Source organism: Eschrichtius robustus, chromosome 3, assembly GCF_028021215.1.
Source record: "Eschrichtius robustus isolate mEscRob2 chromosome 3, mEscRob2.pri, whole genome shotgun sequence".
Lineage (NCBI taxonomy): Eukaryota > Metazoa > Chordata > Mammalia > Artiodactyla > Eschrichtiidae > Eschrichtius > Eschrichtius robustus.
This window is the reverse complement of record NC_090826.1, coordinates 133,777,272-133,799,557: the sequence shown is the minus strand read 5'-3', so window position 1 is coordinate 133,799,557 and position 22,286 is coordinate 133,777,272. Positions and strand designations below refer to the sequence as shown.

Genomic DNA, 22,286 nt, shown 5'->3' with positions numbered 1-22,286 from the left:
GAGGTGCTTTCTACCTTTCTGCTTGAATGGACACATCATAGATGCTTTTGATCTCACCAAAGTTCTAGTCCCTTTCTCCACATGTATGCTGGTTTGTGTAACTCTTGGCTTCGCATCCCCAGAAATCACAAAGTATACTATAGGCAGAACACAGAGAGTAGCACTAACTCACAAACCCCAAGAAAGTAAGATTTTAGAATTACAATAACTCTCCCTTCATCTGGCCAACTCCTTGACTCCTTAAACAATCAGTGCAAACAGATGTGTTGATTTCTAAGGGGTCTCATTTCATGGAGTATTCTTTTCAAATCTGTCCTGCAGTGTTTACCTTGGAGTACTGGACACTGAGATAAAGGCATGTTCCAGGAGAGCAGTCAAGGTCATTGATCTTTGCTTAGGAAGTCTGCTTAACTTCCTGTCTCGTGTATGTGTGTGGTACTTGAAAAGATTCTAAAATAAAATTGATTTTAGTCACATAACCACGATAAGACTGTGGTTTTTGCTTGAGACCTCTCATGCCAAAATCCTAGGGAGAATAATAGTCAAACAGCGCATTCGGCTTTGCCTTTGCTGAGGAATTCGTGTTTCTGTTCAGGACTCTGTTCTACTAAAAAGTGTAATACCAGCATTTCTAGCCAAGTTAGATCAGAGGAAATCACACTGCCAAATCAGAATCCCAGCATTTTTGCAATTTACCCAGGTACCCAACCCATCAGGTTGTTCCTATCCAAGAGGAAGTTCTGAAGTCAGGAGAGAATATTCCAAAAACGTGGTCTCTTCTGAATTCCCTATCAAATAATATCAACACCCCTGGTTAGAATCCCAGCTTGGTAAGGCCCTGCCTGTTGCAATTCATTTAGATCATTTCTACGGAACATTCTTGGATTGGTCACCAAGACTAGAGCACAGCCTGATCCAAAATAAAGTTCAAGTCATCCTTACCCTTTTACTTTCCTCGTTACAGTTGAGCACACACTGGCTGTTGAGCTCAAAGCCGTTGGTGCATTCATACATGCCTTCAAAGACAGGAGAGGGGGGCTCACATACCACTGGGACGCAGCTGCCTTGCTCCCAGATTCCATCTTCCAGGCACTGGATCTTCAGGAACTTGCTGATAAGACATAAAGCAAAATAGCCCATCAAAATCCCTCAAGGAGGTTATGGGAGAAGACTGGACCCTCAGTAACATGGGCTTAAGGATTAGCAAATAGACAGGGGCAGTTGGGTCTCGTTTAGCCAAATGTCACACCTCTCTAGTCTAATTTCTAAGTCATGGAAGTAAAAATAGTAATGTGCATGTAATAGCAGTGATCACATTAGCTGTTATATAGCAATATTTTGTATATTACTCTCCAGAGAGTTTTTATAACTATCAGAGCAACATCTAGACTTTTTCAGTTGGGTTTTCATTAAGCTCTTCATCTTAGAGCAGTCTCACACCCAAGTGCACTTGGAAATACCTGGTAGGATGGAGTACAGAAATGATTATCACACACTCAGGGGACTATCCAGAAGTCATTTGAGGATCATCAGTGTTAATATGGTAATGTAATCAATGAAGCTGCCAATATTTATTGGTTCTCCAAAGAGGGGAGAAGATACAGCAGTAGGGGTCTTCTTAAAACAGAGGCTCTTACCCTGAACTTCAGAAGGTCAAGAGCCTCACTGGAAATTACTATGGCCATTTTGTTTGCTTACAAGTCCATTTTTTTCTTGGAAAGCATTCATAGCTTTCGTGAGATTCTTGAGTAGACACGACTCAACAGTGTCCTGGAAGAACTGTCCTTCCTTCGCATGCACAGATGTGGCCTCCAACCAAAGAGACTGCATTTGTGATGGACAGTAGTCAACAGAATTAGGTTTTGCTGCTGCAAACTCCATCCCCTTCCCCTTCTAACTCACTGCCAAACTGAAGGTGCTGTCCATTTTGCTGTTTTAATGTATCCACTTCTGATTCAGAACATAAGATAAACTTGTGATTTTAAAATAGAAATAATCCTTTGACCCCTGATTCAACCACATGGTGGCCTTAAATTTTTATTTTCCAGTATCACGATGTTCTTTTTAAATTTAAATATGCCCACCATCTACACACGTTTAATGGACTATCATACTTTTATGCAATGACCCCTGCATGCTTCTCCAGTATTCTAATATTATACTAGTACAACATTTATCACATTATTTTATAAATGTGTACATGTCTGTCTTTCCCACTAGGTTGGAAGCTGCCTGAAGGCAAGGACTGTGTTTTATTCTTGTTTTTAATTCCCAAGAACTAAAAAAAATATCTGTCTTATATTAGGCATTAATCAAATATTTGCCAAATTGAATTATTTAACCAAAATTCACAGTGTGTTAGGCACACTTCATAGCACATTATATATTTTAACAAAGTGAACCATCAGAATATCCCTAATGAAGTAGTATTATCATTCCCATTTTATAGATAAACATACTCAGAGATGTTAAATAATTTGACCAAGATCCTACAGCACAGAATGCAGTTGATTTCAAAAAATTTAAATAAATTTTAATAGTTTAACATATTTTAACAATATCCACTTAGGTATTCGTGAAGGAGTGTTTAACTTATTATTAAATAGTTATTTAGATTCATACCTTTATTCCCAGTAATATTTTAGGATAGAAATCTGATTTTATGACTGGAATTCTTTAGCATCATAGTTTATGTGGACATATATCTACTATCTGTTAATGATAAATACTATTTTTGAGCTGTATTTCAGGTGTTTGGAAAGACACCTACATACATTATTTCACTGAATCCCCCAAACAGCATGTAAAGGTAAATATTATTACCCACATTTCAGAGAAGGAAACTGAGCCTGAGAGATTTAAAGCTAGCTCAAAGATCCACAGTAAAAGCTGCAGAGAGGGCTTGGACCCAGGTCATCCTGCTGCCGAAGCCTGTGGTCCTTCCTGGGTCAGGCTCAGCTGCACCTCTTATGCTATACAATCCACTTTGAATATCAATAATGTCTCTCTCCTACTGAACAGCCCTTTATCCAGATGCCACATTTATAAGTGTGACCAAAAATAGAAGATTCATTTGAAATTTTTGCATTGAGTAATAAATTATGTATAGAAAATTGCACAACTCAGTATATAGCTCAAGAAATTTTTACATGTGAATACATCTGGGTGATCACCACTCAGATTAAGGTACAGAGAATTTCCAGCCCCCCCTAGAAATCCCTCTTCCCAGTTGAACCTTCCCACACCCCTGCAACCCACACTCTTCTGACTTTCATCAGCTTAGATTCAGTTTGCCTGTTCTTAAACTTTATATATATATGAAATCACACACTGTGTACTCTTTAGTATAAGGCTTCTTTCCCTAAAGGAAGATGACATTTTATTTATTTATTTATTTATTTATTTATTTATTTATTTATTTATTTAACATCTTTATTGGAGTATAATTGTTTTACAATGTTGTGTTAGTTTCCGCTGTATAACAAAGTGAATCAGCTATATGTATACATATATCCCCATATCCCCTCCCTCTTGCATCTCCCTTCCACCCTCCCTAACCCACCCCTCTAGATGGTCACAAAGCACCGAGCTGATCTCCCTGTGCGATGCAGCTGCTTCCCACTAGCCACCCATTTTACATTTGGTAGTGTATATATGTCCATGCCACTCTCTCACTTCGTCCCAGCTTACCCTTCCCCCTCCCCGTGTCCTCAAGTTCATTCTCTGCATCTGCGTCTTTATTCCTGGAAGATGACATTTAAAAATGTCTTCTCTAATCGATTTTCAAGGAAGCGTATGCAGTTCTTTTTACTATAACGAAGTTCATTTTTGTCCCTCTCCTAGGCTGGATAGTCTACCCTTTTTTCACACTACAGAGTTTATATTCTCCCAGGGACTCTCTCCTTTTTATCACCTCCCACAGATGAAATCCTTCCCCTACCTCTGCTGAACTGTCATTCCCCAGCTGGAGAGAGCAGGCAATACCACTGACACCAGGGGAGAGGCAAGGCTGTAAACCTTGCATGTCAGCATGGTCATAAAGGAAAACCCTTGCTTGGCCAGGACAACAATATTTTGACTTCATGTGGTATTTTTCTCTGAATTGGTTGGAACGCTTCAGCCATGGAAACAGTCCTCCCTTTTCTTGCCCAGAGTGGAGAGCCATTCAAGAATGCCGATTTCATATATTTCCTTGCCAGTTTAATAACCTCAAGGATGAGGGGAGAGAGATCAAACTTGGCTGGGGAAGAGTGAGTTGGGTGTTGCGGGTGGTACCCAGGTAATGTGACAGGCCCTGCGCTGCAAATCACCAGTCATATCGGTGGTAAGGGAGGAAGAAGGCTGTAAGGAGGCAAGGGAAGCAACACAGTTCACATGGGTGCCCCTGGACCCCGGAGGAGGCACTACAGGAAGGGGCGGGGAGAGGCTGGGAGAGAGTCCTGCTTCCCTAGGAAATCCTGTTTCCTTCCTGCAGGGGTTCCTATGCCCCCTCAACCTCACAGATTCTCCTTACAGTTTCATCTCCCTTATACAGGGGCTGTCTTCTGCATGTCAATCAATCAGATGACACAGTTCAGGCCCAACCCTCAGACTTCTCGCAAAGCATTTGATTGGTCAGTGTCACTGGCTCCATGTCAATGCCTGTCTATACCCACTTAGGAAACGACTCTTGAGATCACATGGTATGGAGCTTGGCACTTGAGTGTCATGGGCTGGTTCTGGCCTTTGTTCAAAAAGGGACTGAGATTGTGGTAGGAATTCAGGGTGTCCTGTATTCCTCCCAGCTCCAGGAAATTTGGTTTCCACATCGGGCCCTTGAAGGGGACTGAAGCCTATAACAATGGCAGAACTTTAACCCCCAGCGGTACCAACACTGCCTCTGCGTTTCTTCTAGTTTGGTGATCTTGAGGAGTAACCTCTGACCCTTATAAAATCATTAATGAAAACATTGGTTTATTCAGAATGGTCCAACTCCTTCGCATAAAGTGTATGAGTCAAAAGCTAAGGGACACTTTTTAAGTCATGAAATGAATAGGTTTGCATTTCAAAGAATGATGGCATTGGATATTAGACAAAGCACACAGGCAGGCCCTCACCAGGGCAGAGATTCCAAGACTTTTCTGATAGTCCAGTGCAAGTGCCTTTCACTTGAAATATTCTATTTACGGACTATCAGCTCCCTGTATTTTCTTTATCCCAGGGGAGTAAGAGAGGCTAAAATATCTCATTTTACAGGCAGGAAACTGCACATTAATAACTATGAGGTGACTTGCTCAATGTCACAGAGCAAGCAAGTCAAAGGCAAAAGCAAGAATAGAACTCAGAGCTTTGAAATCATAACATAGCACCCCAACATGGTGTTGGAAACACCAACAATGGTTTCCAAATGACATTTGTAGACCAGCCCCATCAAAATCATGTAGGAACTGTAGAAAAAACTAGCTTGCCTAAATCTCCTGGAACTGCCCTCACACTCTATATTTTTAAATTTGTCAGCAGTCTTAAAATGTAGCCAGGTTGGCAAACTACTAAAATCTATGCTACTTTCCTATGCTAGTAAAAATAAACCATAGGTGTAGAAATCAGAGAGCAAAATCACCCACCTAACAACACCGGCCAAAAGGCTGGATGCTTAGCAAAGACCAAACACGACAGTTACAGCCAGACAACTTACTCTGTAAGTGGTACCATGAGGGTTTGGGGGTAGGGGAAGGTTTGTATTTATTTTCCCTCTAACTACTCCAGACAAATCACCACAATTTCCAAGTTAGAAGATGCTTTTTCCAATTTCCAGAACTTGTGGTATCCACCTAGTGCCGAAAATCCAGCTGTGCTCTTTCTGCTTCTTACATCATTGCCAGAAATAAAGATCTTGTAATCAAAACTTGGCTGAAAGTTTGATTGATGTTGCTTGAGGCACACATGAGTCTACCCCATCCTTCTATCACCACTGCAGGGTTTTCAAAAGTAATATTTATTTTTCATTGGAGAAAATAAAAGTATGATTGTTGAGTCCAAGGGAATTATCATGTCTTTACTGATCAAGGGCATCTGGTGTCTCCAATGAGTCGTCCCTCATGAGTAATAATAATAATAACAGAAAAACAATAAAATATTGAGCACTGAAATGCTAGGCATTGTACAGAAGGATATATATCCATATCATTTTACCCTCAAACCCATCCTGTGTGATTACGAGAGTTCTTGATTCCCTTCTCTCCACACATGCTCTTCTGTAATCATCCCCAGCTCAGCACATGATACCACCATCTACGCTGTTGCCCAAATTTGAAACTTAGGAGACATCCTTGATTCTACTCTTTGTCTCAGTCTTACCTTTTTCCCAAGTGAGTATGATCTTATTCAATCCATCAGTAGGTCCTCTTAGTTTTACCTCCCAAATATCTCCAGCATCTGTTCCCATATCTCTTGCATCTCCACTGCCATGAGCATTAGCCCACGTTCCCATCTCTCAACTCCTTACTGGAGACTTCACTTCTCCTCTGGGCCCTTTCCTACCTAGTCTGCAAACATCAGTCAGAGGGATATTTTTGTAAAAACAAATAAATAAATTAGAACATGTCATTTTCCTGCTGAGGACATTTCAATTGCTTCCTGTTGCATGAAAAATAAAATCCAAACTTTCTCACTCACGAGGTCCTGCATGAGTTGGCCACACTTTCTCTGACCTCATCCTACGTCCCATTCATCTTACTTAGTGTGCTTTGTCCACACCGGACCTAGAATCCCGAGCACAACTCAAGCTCTTTCCTGCCAAAGGAAGTTGGTACCATTCTCTCTGCTTGTGACGCTTTTCTTTTTGTTCTTTTCCTGGCTGGCTCTTCTTCTTATCTAAGGATAGTTTTTGCCACCCAAGAGCATCCTTATTTTATACCTCTAATGTTTTTGGTTTTTAATTAAAGCACCTGTGTATTTTTGCATAGAATGCATACTCTGTAATTATTTTGTGTGTTGCCTGCCTCGCCCACTGGGATGCGAGCTCGGTGAGGGCAAGACCTTATTTTCTATTATATCCTCAGTGCTCAGCATAATGTCTGGTACAGAACAGGTGCCAATAAACATTGGTTCAATGAATGTATAGATGTTTATTTTATAGATGGACTAAGTAGCTTTCGAAAAGTAAAATAACTTGTCTGAGGTTACCTAATGGCAGAGCAGGGATCAGTACAGGCATACCTGTTTCACTGTGCTTTGCTTTACTGCACTTCACAGGTATTGCACCTTTTACAAATTGAAGGTCTGTGGCAACCCTGTGTTGTCAGATGATGGTTAGCATTTTTTTAGCAATAAAGTATTTTTAAATTATGTACATTGTTTCTAAAGACATAATACTATTGTACACTTAATAGACTACAGTATAGTGTAAACATAACTTTTATGTACACTGGGAAACCAAAAAATCTTCGTGTGACTTGCTTTATCATGATATTTGCTTTATTGCCATGGTCTGGAACCAAATCCCCAGTATTTCCGAGGTATGCCTGTACCGTGATCTGTCTGATGCCAATCCCTAAGTCAAAATCTGGAAGCACTAGTGTTATTAGAAATGGAGCTGCAGATAAATGACTTCCCTTTACTTTGTGCCTTTGTACAGAGTATCTCAAAGTCTCACCACACAGAATATCCCTAAAGAGGAAAGGTAAGGACAAGGAGTAACTGCCTTACTATTTCCATTATGTAGGTTAGGAAACCAAAGCATTAATTGGCTAAGCGTTTTGCAGGGCACGTGGTCAGTTTCTGAAGTGAAATTAGAAAGCTTCTTCACTCAGAACATTCTAGGCCCTTGCTGCTTACAGGGTGGTTCCCAGAGCAACAGCACTGAAACCACCTGGCGGCTTAGAAATGCAGAATCTCAGGGTCCCACCCAGACAGACTCAATCAGAATCTGCATTTTAACAAGATCCCCAAGTGATTCCTATGCACGTTAAAGTTTAGGAAGTAGTTTTCTAGACCATTTTAAAAGACACGGTCCTCTACCCCACCCCAGACAGAACCATCAGTGCTTCCAAGCTCCAGGCCAGCTTTCCTCTTAACAAACTGCAGACCTGGTTTCTCAAGCCAACATCCTAAATGGAGAGCAGCAGACTCCAGGCATAGCTAGTCCACAGCCGATCATGGTTGTTCTTCCCTCACTCACACCAGGCCTCCCGAGGCCCATTCCCAGTCCTCTTGACTGGACAAGGAATAGTAATCAGCAGGGTCATCCCACCGGACCCATGGGCTTTGACCTTTCATTTTTCCCTGACTCATAAAAATGCTTACAACTTACAAAGCTCCTCTTCCATGTAAAATAGAGCCTCTCTGTCAGAATGAGCAACCTGCTAACCCCTAAAAGCATGGGGTCAATTCTACTTCAAAGCTCCACCCCTCACTTCTATCTTTGATCTTCCTGCTGCTAACTCTTCGTCTCCAAATCGGCAGATGTGATAATGCCCGGGCCGTAAGTCTGAACCCCTACCTCAAGTTTGGGGCCACTTCTTCATGTCTCACTGCCTAAACCGTCCAACCCTCAGCCTCTCTCACTTCAACAGCCCCCATTGAACCTCTTTTCTACCAGTCTCTTGGCCCCTCTCATGCATTCTTCACACAGCTGACGGAGCTATCTTCCTACTAAATCTGCTCGGGTCACCTCCAGACCTAAAAACATCCTGAGGTTTCTCCAATGCCTGCAATTTAAACCTTAACATTATTCCACATAATTCTACATCTATTCCCTTCAGGGGGTGTTTGAGGAGCTGGGGATTACACTGAAATGCAGGGGTGAACTGGGTCTAAAACATGGAAACCTTAAATAGGAATCTCTTGCTTTCATTGTCTTTCATCATTCAGTTACAGCATACCTCGGAGATATTGTGGGTTTAGTTCCAGACCACCGCAATAGAGTGAATATCACAATACAACACGTCATAGGCACTTTTTGGTGTCCCAGTGTATGTAAAAGTTATGTTTACACTATACTGTGGTCTATTAAGTGTGCAATAGCTTTTATGTCTAAAAAATGTACATGTATTAATTTAAAAATAATTTATTGCTAAAAAAAAATGCTAACCGTCATCTGAGCCTTCAGTGACTCATAATATTTTGCTGGTGGAGGATTTGAAATATTGCGAGAATTACCAAAATGTGATGCAGAGACACGAAATGAGCAAATGCTGTTGGAAAAACAGCACCGACAAACTTGCTCGATGCAGGGTTACCACAGACCTTAAATTTGTAAAAAATGCAGTATCTGCAAAGCATAATAAAGCAAAGAGCAATAAAATGAGGTATGCCTGTATTTGTCCATTCACATGTTCAGTCAACAGATACTCATTAAGCACCCAGTATGTGCCCATACATTACATTAGGTCCTGCTGTTGTAGAAACAACTATTAATACAATTATACGGCCAGAAGACTAACCTGTGGGAACCCAAAGAGGGACATAAGGAAGAATACCAGGAAAGGAATGCTTAAAGATGGGTTTGTTAGAGGAGAAGGACCTGCCAGGTAGAAGGAGCAGTGCATGCAAGAACCAGTGATGTGAAAGGCAGTGTGTGTTTGAAGCCTTAGTCTAAAGTTTAAATGGAAAAAAACAGGCCTATACGTGGCCCCTGTGGGGGAAAAGAGCCTGGGTGGGACAAAAGTCTGGCAGAAAAGGGCCACAAATTGTATGAAATCCACTTCAGAGGGTAGGATCTCTCATTTGCAAGGAATCCTTTGGCTATCTTCATAAAGTTTCTAGTTGAAGAGTTCTTCTTCTAGATATTGTTATATTCCTGTTCCTGGTCAGTCCAACTCACAGGCCTCATGAAAAGTGCTCACAGGATGTCCACACATTCACACCCTCACCGGGGAATTCACGAATCCATCACTGCCCATCATTGTTGCTCTTCCAGAAAGCAAAGCTCTTTACATGGCTCCTTGTCCAGAAGTCACAGCAGTGATAAGACCTGAATCCACTAAAGAGTTATCAGAAATTCTGGCAAGTTGTGACCTACATAATGACTTCAGAATTTACACAGGTGAACCCTGCATTTGCCTCATCCCTCTGATGTGGGCTGGAATGGAAAGGCTGATTAACCTTCTCTTTGCCAGTTTTCCCTGAATTAAGAGGAAGAGTCAGAGGTCACAGTGACCTTCAGCAGGTTGTTAGTGGCTTCACTGGGTAATTTCCATCAGGAAGATAGTGTGCAAAGTGGTTAAGAGTAGATGACTTGGAATCAGGAGACTAATGCTCAAACTCCAGCCGTGGCTCTTCATAAGTCTCTGACTTTCAATAAGTCACCTAATCTTTCTTCTCTCAGTTTTCCTATCTGAAAAATGGGGATAATAGCTTCCTTACAGGGTCTTTGGAAGATTTTATAAGTTAGTGTATATAAAGCATGTAGTACAATGACTAGTACATACAATGTTCAATAAGCCGTGGAAGTTATTAGCTCTGATGACCAAAATCACTCTCTCTCTCTCTCTCTTCCTCTGTGTTCCCTGTGTGTGTGTGTGTGTGTGCGTGTGTGCATGTATGAGAGATACAAGTGTGGAATGTTAGCATTCTACTCAGTCTTTCCACCCTACTTAATACTTCAGATTTTTGTCCCACCCAGAATCTTTCAGGAGACAGTTCATGAATTAGCTGGGCCTGACCTGACCTTATTACTAAAGAAAAAAGGCAAGCTCACAATCAAAATGTTCACCCAGTATGCTGAAGAAGGGCTTAGAGGGAGCCTGAGACGGGATGGGGTAGGAAAAAGGAAGTGTAGAAAGGGCATCAGGGAGAGAATTTGTGAGTTGAAGAACCTAATGGCTTATATATAACAACCCAGCACTTACTCATGTTAGATTTTTAAAATTATTTTTCCTGATTAATAGAGAAATCAGTGGTCAATATAATATCAGAAGAGAAAGGACAGTTTTACAACAAGACGCTCCCTAGCTTGGGATTGAAGGTCACAGGGAAATCTATAAGTTCATCAAATGCTCTGTTCAAAGTGAAGGCTGCATGCCAATCACCAGAGCCTGTGAAGCCTGCAGCAGCAAGCTGGCCTGTGCCCAGGTGTGTGTGTGAGTGTCCAAGGCTTGGAGCAGAGGTTTAGTCACTTTCATGCCAAAAGAGGCTGTAGTAAATTAGCCTAAATCTCACATTATCCTACAATGGCAAGAGAATTGAGGATTCCAAGGATAAACTTCGAATGTATTTACTATAAACACTAATTATAAAGCCAGACAATGTCTTAATGGAAAGAAAACAAATTTCTATTTCTCACAGATGCATGAGTGTACATAAAGATTACCGTGTGTCCCTTAATTGCCAAATCAGAGCTAACCTGTGTGTCTCTATATAGATAGGTTTAGCATCTAGTCATGTATGTATATGCACAGTGTTATGACACAGAACTTACAAATGAGGTATATTATTTTACTGAATTTTTAAAATTACAAATCCAGGGTACTTAAGGAGTTTTAGCATTCGCCTCAACTGCACATTTCATTTCGTTAGCCAAGTCTTTCTTTCCTTTCTTATGGTAGGATAAAATCAGTTGAACCTCAGAGAATTGAGCTATGGTTCAAAAAGATCAAAAGAGACTAAAAATCTAGGTAATGTCTCCAGGACATGCCCTTCCCTTCTCCTCCAAGACCAGCCTGACTGTATTTGCCCACCCTAATTTTTGAAGTATGTCCAGCTCTATCTTGCTGACGATTTAATTTCCATTTCTTTTTCTCCACATCCCCCTTTTTCCTTTTCACGGTCCACTTGAAGCCACTGTAGTATTTGTATAACTCACACTGGGATGAGATGAAACATTCAGAGGAGGTTCTGATTGGTGGAGGGAAGTACATGTATTTTTTTTTTTTTAATTTAATGAACTTTCTCTTTTGATGTGTGTGTTTTCTTTATAGACAGGGGAAATGCACTCCCCTACCGCCCTGGTAACTGAAGACCTATACTTCCCACTTGGAACGCCACCTGCAGTCTTCCTGGTCTCTATGTTGTTTTTCTGGGGCAAAGGAACCAACCACAGGACAGGAAACAACAGCCCCTGATAAAAATGTAGCTGAGTATATTCCTTGCTAAAGAAGAAGATTAGCTGTTAAACACACCAAAAGCAACAGTCATTTTACAAAGGAGTATTAACCTGCTGGAAATGATGATGATGATGATGATGAAACAGCAGCTACTTCTGACTTGAAGCTTGATCTAAGAACTGTGCTCAGTTCTTTATATCTACTGTCTCATTTAATCCTTAAAAATATCTGTAAGTATCCCTCTTTCCTATTATCCATCTGGTAAATAAAAATAGTCATGTTCAATAGAGATCAGTGACTTGAAAGGTCAAAGAGCTAATAAATAGCAGAGTTGGGATGTAAATTTATATCTCACTAACGCCAGAACCTGCGTAATTAACCACTAAGCAAAGAGATAAATCTTGGACAAAGGAAAGCCTTCCTAGAAAGCTGACTAAATTTTCTTCTTCAGACATTTTAGAGAAGTGCTTAATCTTTAAACTCAATTCTAGAAATCCTTAAAAATGTACCCAATATTCTGTCTTCAAGAAAGATCTAGATCTAATCCTCTTGGGGGTGAGTGGAGAACAATTCACCAAAACCCATTAAGAGGAAGAAATAAAACCTTGGCTACTCATTTGGATCAGAAGCTCTCCAAGTATTACCTACTAAGTATTGCCTACCAAGATCTTGTCTGTGTAGTATTTGTGTTTATGATATATTGCTGCTTCTTTTTTTTCCTGGTGGCAATAAATTTCATGTATCACTTCTCTCAATGGTGTTATACCAAAGTGTTAAATCTCCTCATTGATTCTGTTGAGATAGAAAATAAAATATAGACTTTTAGAGCTGGAAGTCACTCAAGATTTTCCATTATTTTTCAGAGGTGGAAAAAGAGGCTCAGAGAAATGTAGTAATTTACCCACGATCAAAAGCCTTATTAGCCAAGAGCATGGGCTTTGGAGTTAGAATGGTTTTAGCACCATGTATTGGCTGACTGATCATGGGATGACTACTTAACAATACTCTGAGTCTCAGTTTCCTTATCTGGAAGAGGGGATAATAAAGTACTTAAATGTATTATTATTATTATATTATATCACTATATATTACCATCTCATATTATTCTACATTATACTATTATTTTATCATATAATAAAATTTATCAGTGTCATAAGAAATAAATGGGGTAATGTATGTAAAGCTCTTCACACACACAGCACATAGTGATGAATCATCATTATCATCATCATCATCAACCCAATAGAACAGAGTTGAGACCTTATGTGTTTTAACTTTCTGCCACACTAAGTCTTCCTATGTGTACAGAGATGGGTCAAGTACACACATCTAGCTACAAAGCCCTCTTGCACCCTCCCCCCAAATCGGATCAGACAAACCTCACTGAAGGGTTTTACCAACCAAACATTTGTCAGACAATAAATAGGCACAATGTGAGGCCTATTTACAATATTGCAGTCTGAACCTACATTTGTGTTTCTAGAACTTAAATAGATTCATGTTCTTTGGAAAAGTGACCCTCAGAAGGATGGCTATTTACAATTACTCTTAAAAAGTTATTACTACTACAGTACCTTTCAGATGGTATCTTGATGAATGACTAACTTAGAGGGAGAGGCTGTCTAAGTAAAGTTAGAAGGTTGGGATAATTTATAATTTAAATTAATTATGAGCCCTAACGAGGTTAGCCTAACCTTCACACATAAAGATAACACCTAATGAGAAAAAGGTAACAATGGGAGTGAAAGACAAGGGAGAATATAACGCGGTCTTTTTGATAAAATATAAGTCATACACACTTATTTTAGCTCCCTGGGAGGTCAGGTTAATGAAACATTAACCTGATTAATGTGATTAATGATGACGTATATGTGGAAGTAAATTGCATGGAAGGAAACGAAAGGTGTGTGTGTATTATAAAATATGAATAAGAAAGAACTCCTGAAACTATCTAAACATGGCAATTTCTTTGAAGTTCCCATTGTTTGTATGTTCTCTATTAACTCCAAAAATAAATAAACCTCAAAGAGACGCGTGAAATCTGGCATGCAAAAGTGCTGCTATAGTAATTTTGAGAAAAGAAAATGTTACTCTGGATAGTTTTAGGAAAGTCAAAATCCCATGACTGATATTGTTCTTACACAGAGAAAGGTTTGTGCCTGTAGATTGTGCTTCTTGATTTTGGCTGCACATTGGAGTGACTTGGGGAGCTTTGCAAAGGACTAATGCCTGGGTGCCACTTCCAGAGATTCTGATGTAAGTGGTTTGGGGTTTGTGCTGGGCATTAAGATATCTGAACTCTCTGCAGGTGATGCTAATGTACAGCCCGGTATGAGAACCACTGTTCTGGTGAGCTTGTTGAGAGGGAGAGGTCTAATCCTTTTTCTGTTACCACCAACTTGTACAGTTTGCCAATCAAGCTTAAATGTCAGTTGAATAAATGAAATTAAAACTGTCTCTGGAGAATGACCATTCCTTCTATGTTGCTGAGACAATTGCTAGAAGAAAAATAGACATAATATTTTTAAGGGTTCCTTCCACTCTAAAGCACTTGAAATCGAAATTTCCATACCCTCATAAGAAACAAAAAAAAAAAAACACCCTCTTTCCTGCACCATTTTTAGCATCAAAATTAACATTAAAATCCTATCATGAATTTTCTTATAGTTCAGTCTTTTCATCCATTTAGAAACTATTTATTGAGTACCTACCAATAAATGTAGAAGCCACGGGGCACATAATGCTAAACAAACATCCATGGTCTATTGGACAGGTAATCGAACCATTTCTACTCAGTGAGATAAATGATGTTGTCAGGGAAGTGTTCTGTGCAGTGGGAAACCATGGGAGGGACACTTCCTACAGACTGGGGAGATCTGGGAGGCTTCCTAGACAAATATCACAAATATGCTAAAAAATAGGGGAGTAGGAGTTAGCCAAGCAAAAGGCCACTGCTGGGGAGAGCTCTGGCCAGAAGGAATAGCATGTTTGAAGGCCCAGAGGCATGCTAGCCATGGTGTATATAAAGAAGTAAAAGAAGTCCAGAGCCTTAGAGCCTACAGTACAGAAGGTGTTGTGTGTTACAGTTGGAGGGAAGTGATCTCTCAGGGAAGACAGTCAGCGACGAAGCTAGGTAAGCCAGGCCCAGATAGATCATGCAAGACCTTGAAAATATTTTAAGTTTAAGCTTTTTTATTTTCTTAGATGAAATAGCAGAAAGGCTGGTCATTTAGTTTTATGCAGGGGAATACTATAACTGGATTTGAGTGTTTTGAAGATCATTGTTGCTGCAAAGTAGTGAATGTATTGAAGGGGGAAAGACTGGAGTTAGAAAGATCAGTTCAGAAGTGAAAAAGGATAGTGATCTGTCATAGAGAAATGGCAGCAGGGATGAGGAGAAATGGCCATATCTAAGAGTCAGTAAGATGATGACACCCAATGGAAGTTGATGACTGAGGGTGAAGGACATTCGAAAGTCTCAGGTTATATGCAGGTCCCTGACCTGTCCAACCACATGGAACACAGAAGGATGTGCAGATTTGAAAGAGATTATAATAGGCTCTGTATTATATAGTAAGAGTTTGAAAGGCAGATCGGATTTCCCAAGTGGCTATATCTGTAGGCTGTTGTCCTAATGGGTCTTATGGCCCTTATAGGAAGAGACTAGATAGCAGGTGTGGTTTTAGCAATCATCAGCATGTGGAAGGTAGTCGAGGCTATGGGGTAAATGATCTTCAGCCCATACAAGTGTGCAGAGCAAGAGAGAAGAATGAGCACAGAGACACCAATATTGAAGAAATGGGCAGAGGAGAAAAAGCCAGAAGAGGAAATTGAGAAGAGACAGAGAAGAAGGAGGAAAATCAAGGGAGTGAGATAGAGCAGAATCAAGGAAAAAGTCTCAAGGAGGGTCTAGCCAACCATGTTGTAATGAAGAGCTAGACTCTACCTTTGATGTTTGACTCTGATGGCTTTCAAGCCCCACCATATCCCACATCTGAGCAAGACTGTAAGAAAGCCTGGGTGCTTCCTCTTTTGGCTTCAGCAGAAAGTTCAAACCACGCCAGGTCCTGTTCACATGCACAAACCCTCCCCCAAGCCTCACCCCCTAACCACCATACAACTCCAGACCATTCTCCCTTCCCTGATTGCTCAAGCCATTTGAAGACCAACTTGGAATTTTCCCCTTCTCTCCCCTGAAAACCTCATTATGTGAGTAATAAACCTTTTCATACTCTCTTGGTCAATGTGTGGCATCATTACTTTCAACATCCAAACCAGACTTGGGTGGGAGAGTCCATCCTATCTCACAGGGTGACCGCGACATAAGCCAACTATTCTCACATAACATAAGGTCCTAAAAGAGTCCCTGCATTTGACAGCAGTGGGGTCCATGGCAGGCTCAGCCTTAGTGGAGAGATGGGAATAAAACCTGAGTGTCAAAGTGTGAAGGAGGGAGAAGATGGCAAGATGGAGACAGTGAATACAAACAACTCTTTCACCAAGTTTCACTGTAAAAGGGAGGGGGAAGCTGTAGTAGCTGGAGGGGGACATGGAGTCAATAAAAGGCTCTGCTTGTTTGAATTTTAACAGAGGAGAGACCTGAGCACAATTAAAGAGAAGTAACCAGGCGAGAGGAAGGAAGAGGCTTCAGATGTAGGAAAGAGGAAGGTAAAGTGATTGAGAGAAATTCTCTAGAAGGGGTACAGGATGCAGAGCAAAGGTGGAGGAGTTCAAAATTCATTTTATTTAAAAAAAAATTTTAAATTTATTATAAAATATGATTATTTATTAAAAGAATCCCAAAATAGAAGACAAAAAAATCTCCCTGAGTCACACCACTTGCCCAGAGTATTGAGATTTTGGTGGTTTTTTTCTAGTTAAAAAATAAATAAATAAATAAGGGTTTTGTTCTTTTTTTTTAACTGAAGTATAGTTGATTTACAATGTTGGGTTAGTTTCAGGTGTATAGCACAGTGATTCAGTTATACATATATATATAATACATAAAGAATATATATATATATTTTTTTTTCTCAGATTCTTTTCCCTTATAGGTTATTATGAAATATTGAGTACAGTTCCCTGTGCTGTACAGTAGGTCCTTGTTGGTCATAATTCATTTCAGACAGTGAGAAGGGGGAGAACACGTTTGGAGGTGTCAATTAGCTTGGACACCTGTGGGCAGACCTTTGCACTTTAGGGAGTGAGATGATCTGCTGGAAGTTAGGGAAGAGGTGTTACGACTGGAGGAGAGGAGGTCTGAAATGACCTTCAAGAACAGAGACAGTGTTTGTCTTCAAAACACAGAAGGGTCTGGACACAGGATGGAAGGGTCACGTCCCTGTCTTACTGCCATCTTGGAGTGCTGGTCTCTGCTTGGTTTGCCTTTTTCGAAGGATCTGTCTAGTTTTCTTTTATCACTCTCTGCCTCCACAAATTGGCTATGATCTCCTCTTTCTAGCTCACTTCATTATTTTTTTAAACTGTTTATTCATTTATCTCATTATAAAGTCTAGAAAACTTAGCAAATATAAACAAGCAGAAGAAGATAAGTTATATTCCCTATAAACCTACCACCTAGAGATTATGACTATTAATATTATAATCACTTCTAGCTTCTGAAGAAGAATGATAAAAACATACCTTTAATATGGAAAATAAGGATTGTGTCATTTATAATAATTATGTTCTGCTTTTATCCACTTATTGTATTGTGAATGTTCTCTCATGTCTTTAATATTCTTCTAACCATCTTTAATGGTGACAGGATATTTCATGATATGCCCGTATAATTGTATGGCTGTACTATATAATGGGCATTCATTTTGTTTTATTGAATTTTTTGTTACTCTCCTTCTCAATTTTTCCCTCTGGAGAATCCATACAGTTTGGGTGATACTGACTCTACCCGTGACTTCAAGGCCAGAGTCCTTGACCCAGGCCAAAGCCATTGCATTTCCCTGTCTTCAGGAACTAGAGTCAGTGTGAGCAGTGTCGCCTTCAGATCCCGGGAAGAAGGGGCAAGGGATCCAGGGGCCAGGAGAAAGGGCCTACCTGTAGCCCATGTCCTCTCCTACGCTCCACTGTAAGGAGAAATAATGTCCATGAAAGAGGGAGCATGGAGGCTGTGTGCTCCTGAGGCCAGAGCCTAGGTCTTACTGATATCTTCACTCCTAACCCCGAAGCTGGCATAGAGCACCCACAGGAAGAAGTGCCAACTGCAGCTGTGCCCTCCCTGTATCCGCAAGTGCAATGGGACAAAGCTGAAACAGGTTGGATAGAAGAGAAAAGTCAGATGCAGCATTTATCTTTTTTCTCTTGAAACAATATTCAACAGACTTGAGAAGAAGCAGGAAGGCAATGTACTTGGCTGACATTTTGGTAGCTGTTTCCTTCTTTTAAAAAGAAATGAACAAAACGTAATTTCTAGCGTATGTATTGAACTTCATAGTTTATAAAACGCTTTCAGTACATTACCTGCTTTGGGCCTCAAAACAATACTCTTGGGTAAAAATCATTACTACTCCTCACATCAAGGAGGCAAAAACCGAGACACGTGGATGTGAAATACATTGTTCAGGGTCATGCAAAGAACAAGCGGCAAATTTGACCATCTAGGAGGTTTTTCCACTACTCAGAGAACTGCAGAAGACTAGCATGTGCCCACTCTGTCTGGGTTAATCTCCCTGTTAACTTCTCTCAACTTCTTCTCTCCCTGCCTGCATGTCCTAGAAAGAATTTTAGGGCTCCATCTGTACAACTCTGGGTTCCAAGCAAGGAACAAGGCTGACATAGTTCGTTGGGTAAACACAAGAAGCGAGCGACAGTGATTTACTCCTGACTTGCAAACTTCTGATTACCAGTCCACTGCTGGCTATGTAAACAGGTGTAAACTAAGATTAAAACCAGTTTATGCAGTGCAGTAAATAATTTAATCTCTCCTCAGCATGGTGCTTGTGAATGTAAATGTTTAAGCCCAAACCGATGCTGATGCTGTGATGCAAGCTTCCAGTTTCTCGACCAGAAAAGAAAGCTGTGCCAGCAAATGGCCCTTGTGGGCCCCTGCTGGGGCAGGGAAGCCGGTGGAGTCAGATATGCAGATGCAGCAGAAAGCCCATCGTCATGGAGGAAGCCTCACTGTTCCCAAGGCAAAGCTCAGCCATGGGCCCAGGGGAGCTAGGAATAATGCCTCCACCCCGAATTCCTCCTGGTCCCGAGACTTTTCTCTCTCCCTCTAGTCTTCATTGCACTGTTCTGCAGACACCTGAGTTGGCTCAGGCGTGTGAAAAGGGAGGCAAGAAGAGAAGGAAAAAAGCAAGAAAACAGCAGCCTTCAGGCTGGTTGTAATGCCATTCTCACTGGAAGATGACCTGGGTACTCACTACCCGTCAATGCATGCTGACGCAAATTGATCTAGACCCTATGACCATCACATGCAAATGTGTTTTCAGCTGTCAAAAACTGTTGACTATACCTGCTAGAGTCACTGAACCAGAATGCTGCTTCCTATGAATTTTTCATCAGTATTTATTCATGTTCTAATTAGCCAGGCTCTTGCCTCGGGCTGAGATCTTGAGGAGGGGACTTCCCTCTCCCCCTCCCAAATATGATCTTGGGCTTTCTTGGGAGTGAAAGGCTCTGGGCAAAGCCGGACTCAATCCATCCCATGTTGAGATGGCTGGATGTTGACTAGAGAAGGGCAAATCGGAGCCAGAGAGTAGGCTTCCTGTTCTTTCCTTTGCTCCCTTAGAGAATTCTAGCTTACAATCAAAGTTGGTATCTCCTGGAATCACTGGTAATGCCATGGCTGGGATTATGTCAGCTCAAACAAAAAGTCTTTAAAAAAATGCCTACTATGATCAGATTTTGAACTAAATCCTGGGTAAGAAATAAATCTGATTTTCTCCTTTACTGACATAATTTATGGTAGGAAAATCATAGTTACTATTTACTGAGTACAAGGAGTTTCTTCTTCTGAAAGCTTTTTGCTTGTTTTGTTTGTTCGGAAAATGTTTCTTTTTCTGAAACCATTTATTGAGCACTTAGCACAAACCAGGCACTGGGCTGAATATGTATTATCTTGTTTAATCCTCAACTGAGCACTCTGGTGAGGGCATTATCCCCAGTTTACAAAGATGAGACCCAAAGAGTTAAGTAACTTGCCTGAGGTTACTCAGCTAATAAAATGGGGAACAACTGGGATCTGAACCCCAGCGTGACTTTCTTTAAAACCCTTCCTCTTAAATGATGCAGTAAGCTTCTGTTCTTTCTGATCCACCATGGGTTCAGAAGAAAGGCTCTCTTGGTTTCCGGGTCTAGGAGTGTATACACACAAAGTCCAGGAAGAAGAAAGCAGAGAGACTATAATTACAATATTAATAGCTAATATGTATTGAGTTTTATGCTTTAAAAATAAATTTACTGACTCATGTTTCATACATGCTGATTTATTTAGTTCCTACATTATTATTATTATTATTATTATCATCCTCATTTTACAGATGAGGAAGACTGAGGCAGAGAAAGAAGACTTCCCAGCATCACATAACCAATAAATACCTGAGCTGGGGACCATCCCGGACAGGTTCTCCCATAGCCACAACCATAAGCCTCCACCTGTCCTGATGAGGGTGCTCTGGGACAGAGCTGCATTCGGGTGATGTGTGTACCGCTTAAGAAGCTCATAACACTTACTTTCAAGGAAAATAATAATTCGGACAGAGATTCTTTTAAAAAACACCTAGATGAGACTGTGGAATCTCCTATGAGAAAGAATATCTTTACAGAAAGCATACTTGGCCAGCCTGCCTGTCATGACTGGGGAACACACCTGTGCAGGTGAAGAGAGATTATATAGAAAAACAAACACAACAAACAATGGACAACCCAGAAGGTCTTAATATTATTTCCAAAACAATGGTCTAGGATTTGCAAATGAAGGAACAGGAGCAAGGTACAAGGGTAGAGAGAACTGCAAAGACCAGGAACAATCCAACTTACTTCCTGACTTTATTCTCCGCACTTCCCATCACGTAGTAGCCCGGTTTGCATTTGTATCTGCAGATGGAGCCCACATCATGGTTGCCCTGGAGGCAGTGAGGCAGGAGCAAGTTGGCGTTCGGGATAACAGGGGGAACATCACACTCCAACTTGCAGTAGGCTTCAGGGAGAGACCAGAGCCCATCTTCAAGACAGGTCAGCCACGGGCTCAGTCCTGACTCCAAGAAAGAGAAGCACAAGATGCTCAGAACAGAGAGTCCAGAAATAAAATACTAGCAGAGAGAGCGAAGACCTGTCAACATACCGGCATTCTTGGAAAGTCACGTTATTCTTTGTGGAGCAGCTGCTCTAAAACCTCAGGTCAAATGTTTATCCTATATCTTTGTGCCCGCAGAGCATCTACCGTGCTCTCTTATACAGCACAGAGGTCAGAAAGCTCTTTCATGACCTGAATGAAACGAGGGCTACCAACCAAATCATTACCTCACTTCCTCACTACAAATAATAAAAATAGAGTAGTGACAGTATTGTGGAAAGCATTATAATAATACTAGATGACACTTTTATAGTGCTTATTATATGCCAGGCACCGCTCTAAGCATTTTACATGTATTCACTTGTGTAAACTTCAAACCTCAAACAACCCTATGAAATAGATACCATCATTATCCCCTATTTTGCAGCTGAGGAAATTGAGTTTAGGTAACTTGCCCAAGCTAGTAAGAACAGAGGCAGGGTTTGTACTCAGGCAGTTTGGATGCAAAGTTCTGCACTTCAACACCATACCATATGCCTCAAGGTCATTCATGGTTTCTCCAAGTGCAATCCATGGACACCCCACGGTAGCATCACCAACCCACCTCGGACCTACTAAGTCAGAATCTGTCAGCATGAGGCTCAGGAGGTTGCATTTGTAACAAGCCTGCTCAAACAGTGTTAGGCACACCTAAGTCCAGGAGGTAAAGAGCAAGATGTGGGGTCTTCATCTCTTCCTAGCAGTACAGCTCATATAACTATGCTCTCATTTCTAAAACAGAACTAAAAGAACCTAACTCATAGGATGGTTGTAAACATTACATTTAAAAATGTGAATGATAAAGGGTATCTGGATTATGAATATTATTAGAAAACTGTTAGTTGGCTTGAGTCCAGAGGACATAGAGTCAAATAAAAATGGGAAAGTCTAAGTTTCTTTCATTAATGAGATCTTGAGTCAGGGCACTCTGGGGCAAGGAATGGTATTGCCCTTTGGGACTGTGCTTG

General features: G+C 40.8%; 1 protein-coding gene across 1 annotated transcript in view; it reads right to left on the bottom strand.

Moving 5' to 3' along the window:
* PAPPA2 (pappalysin 2) overlaps nt 1-22,286 on the bottom strand; it is a 300,507-nt gene that overhangs the window by 52,799 nt on the left and 225,422 nt on the right. The window contains exons 16-17 of the mRNA XM_068538389.1: nt 21,024-21,237; nt 943-1,111 (exon numbers count right to left, since the gene is read on the bottom strand). Coding sequence (XP_068394490.1) covers nt 943-1,111; nt 21,024-21,237 — 383 coding nt within the window. The remainder of the gene's footprint in view (nt 1-942; nt 1,112-21,023; nt 21,238-22,286) is intronic.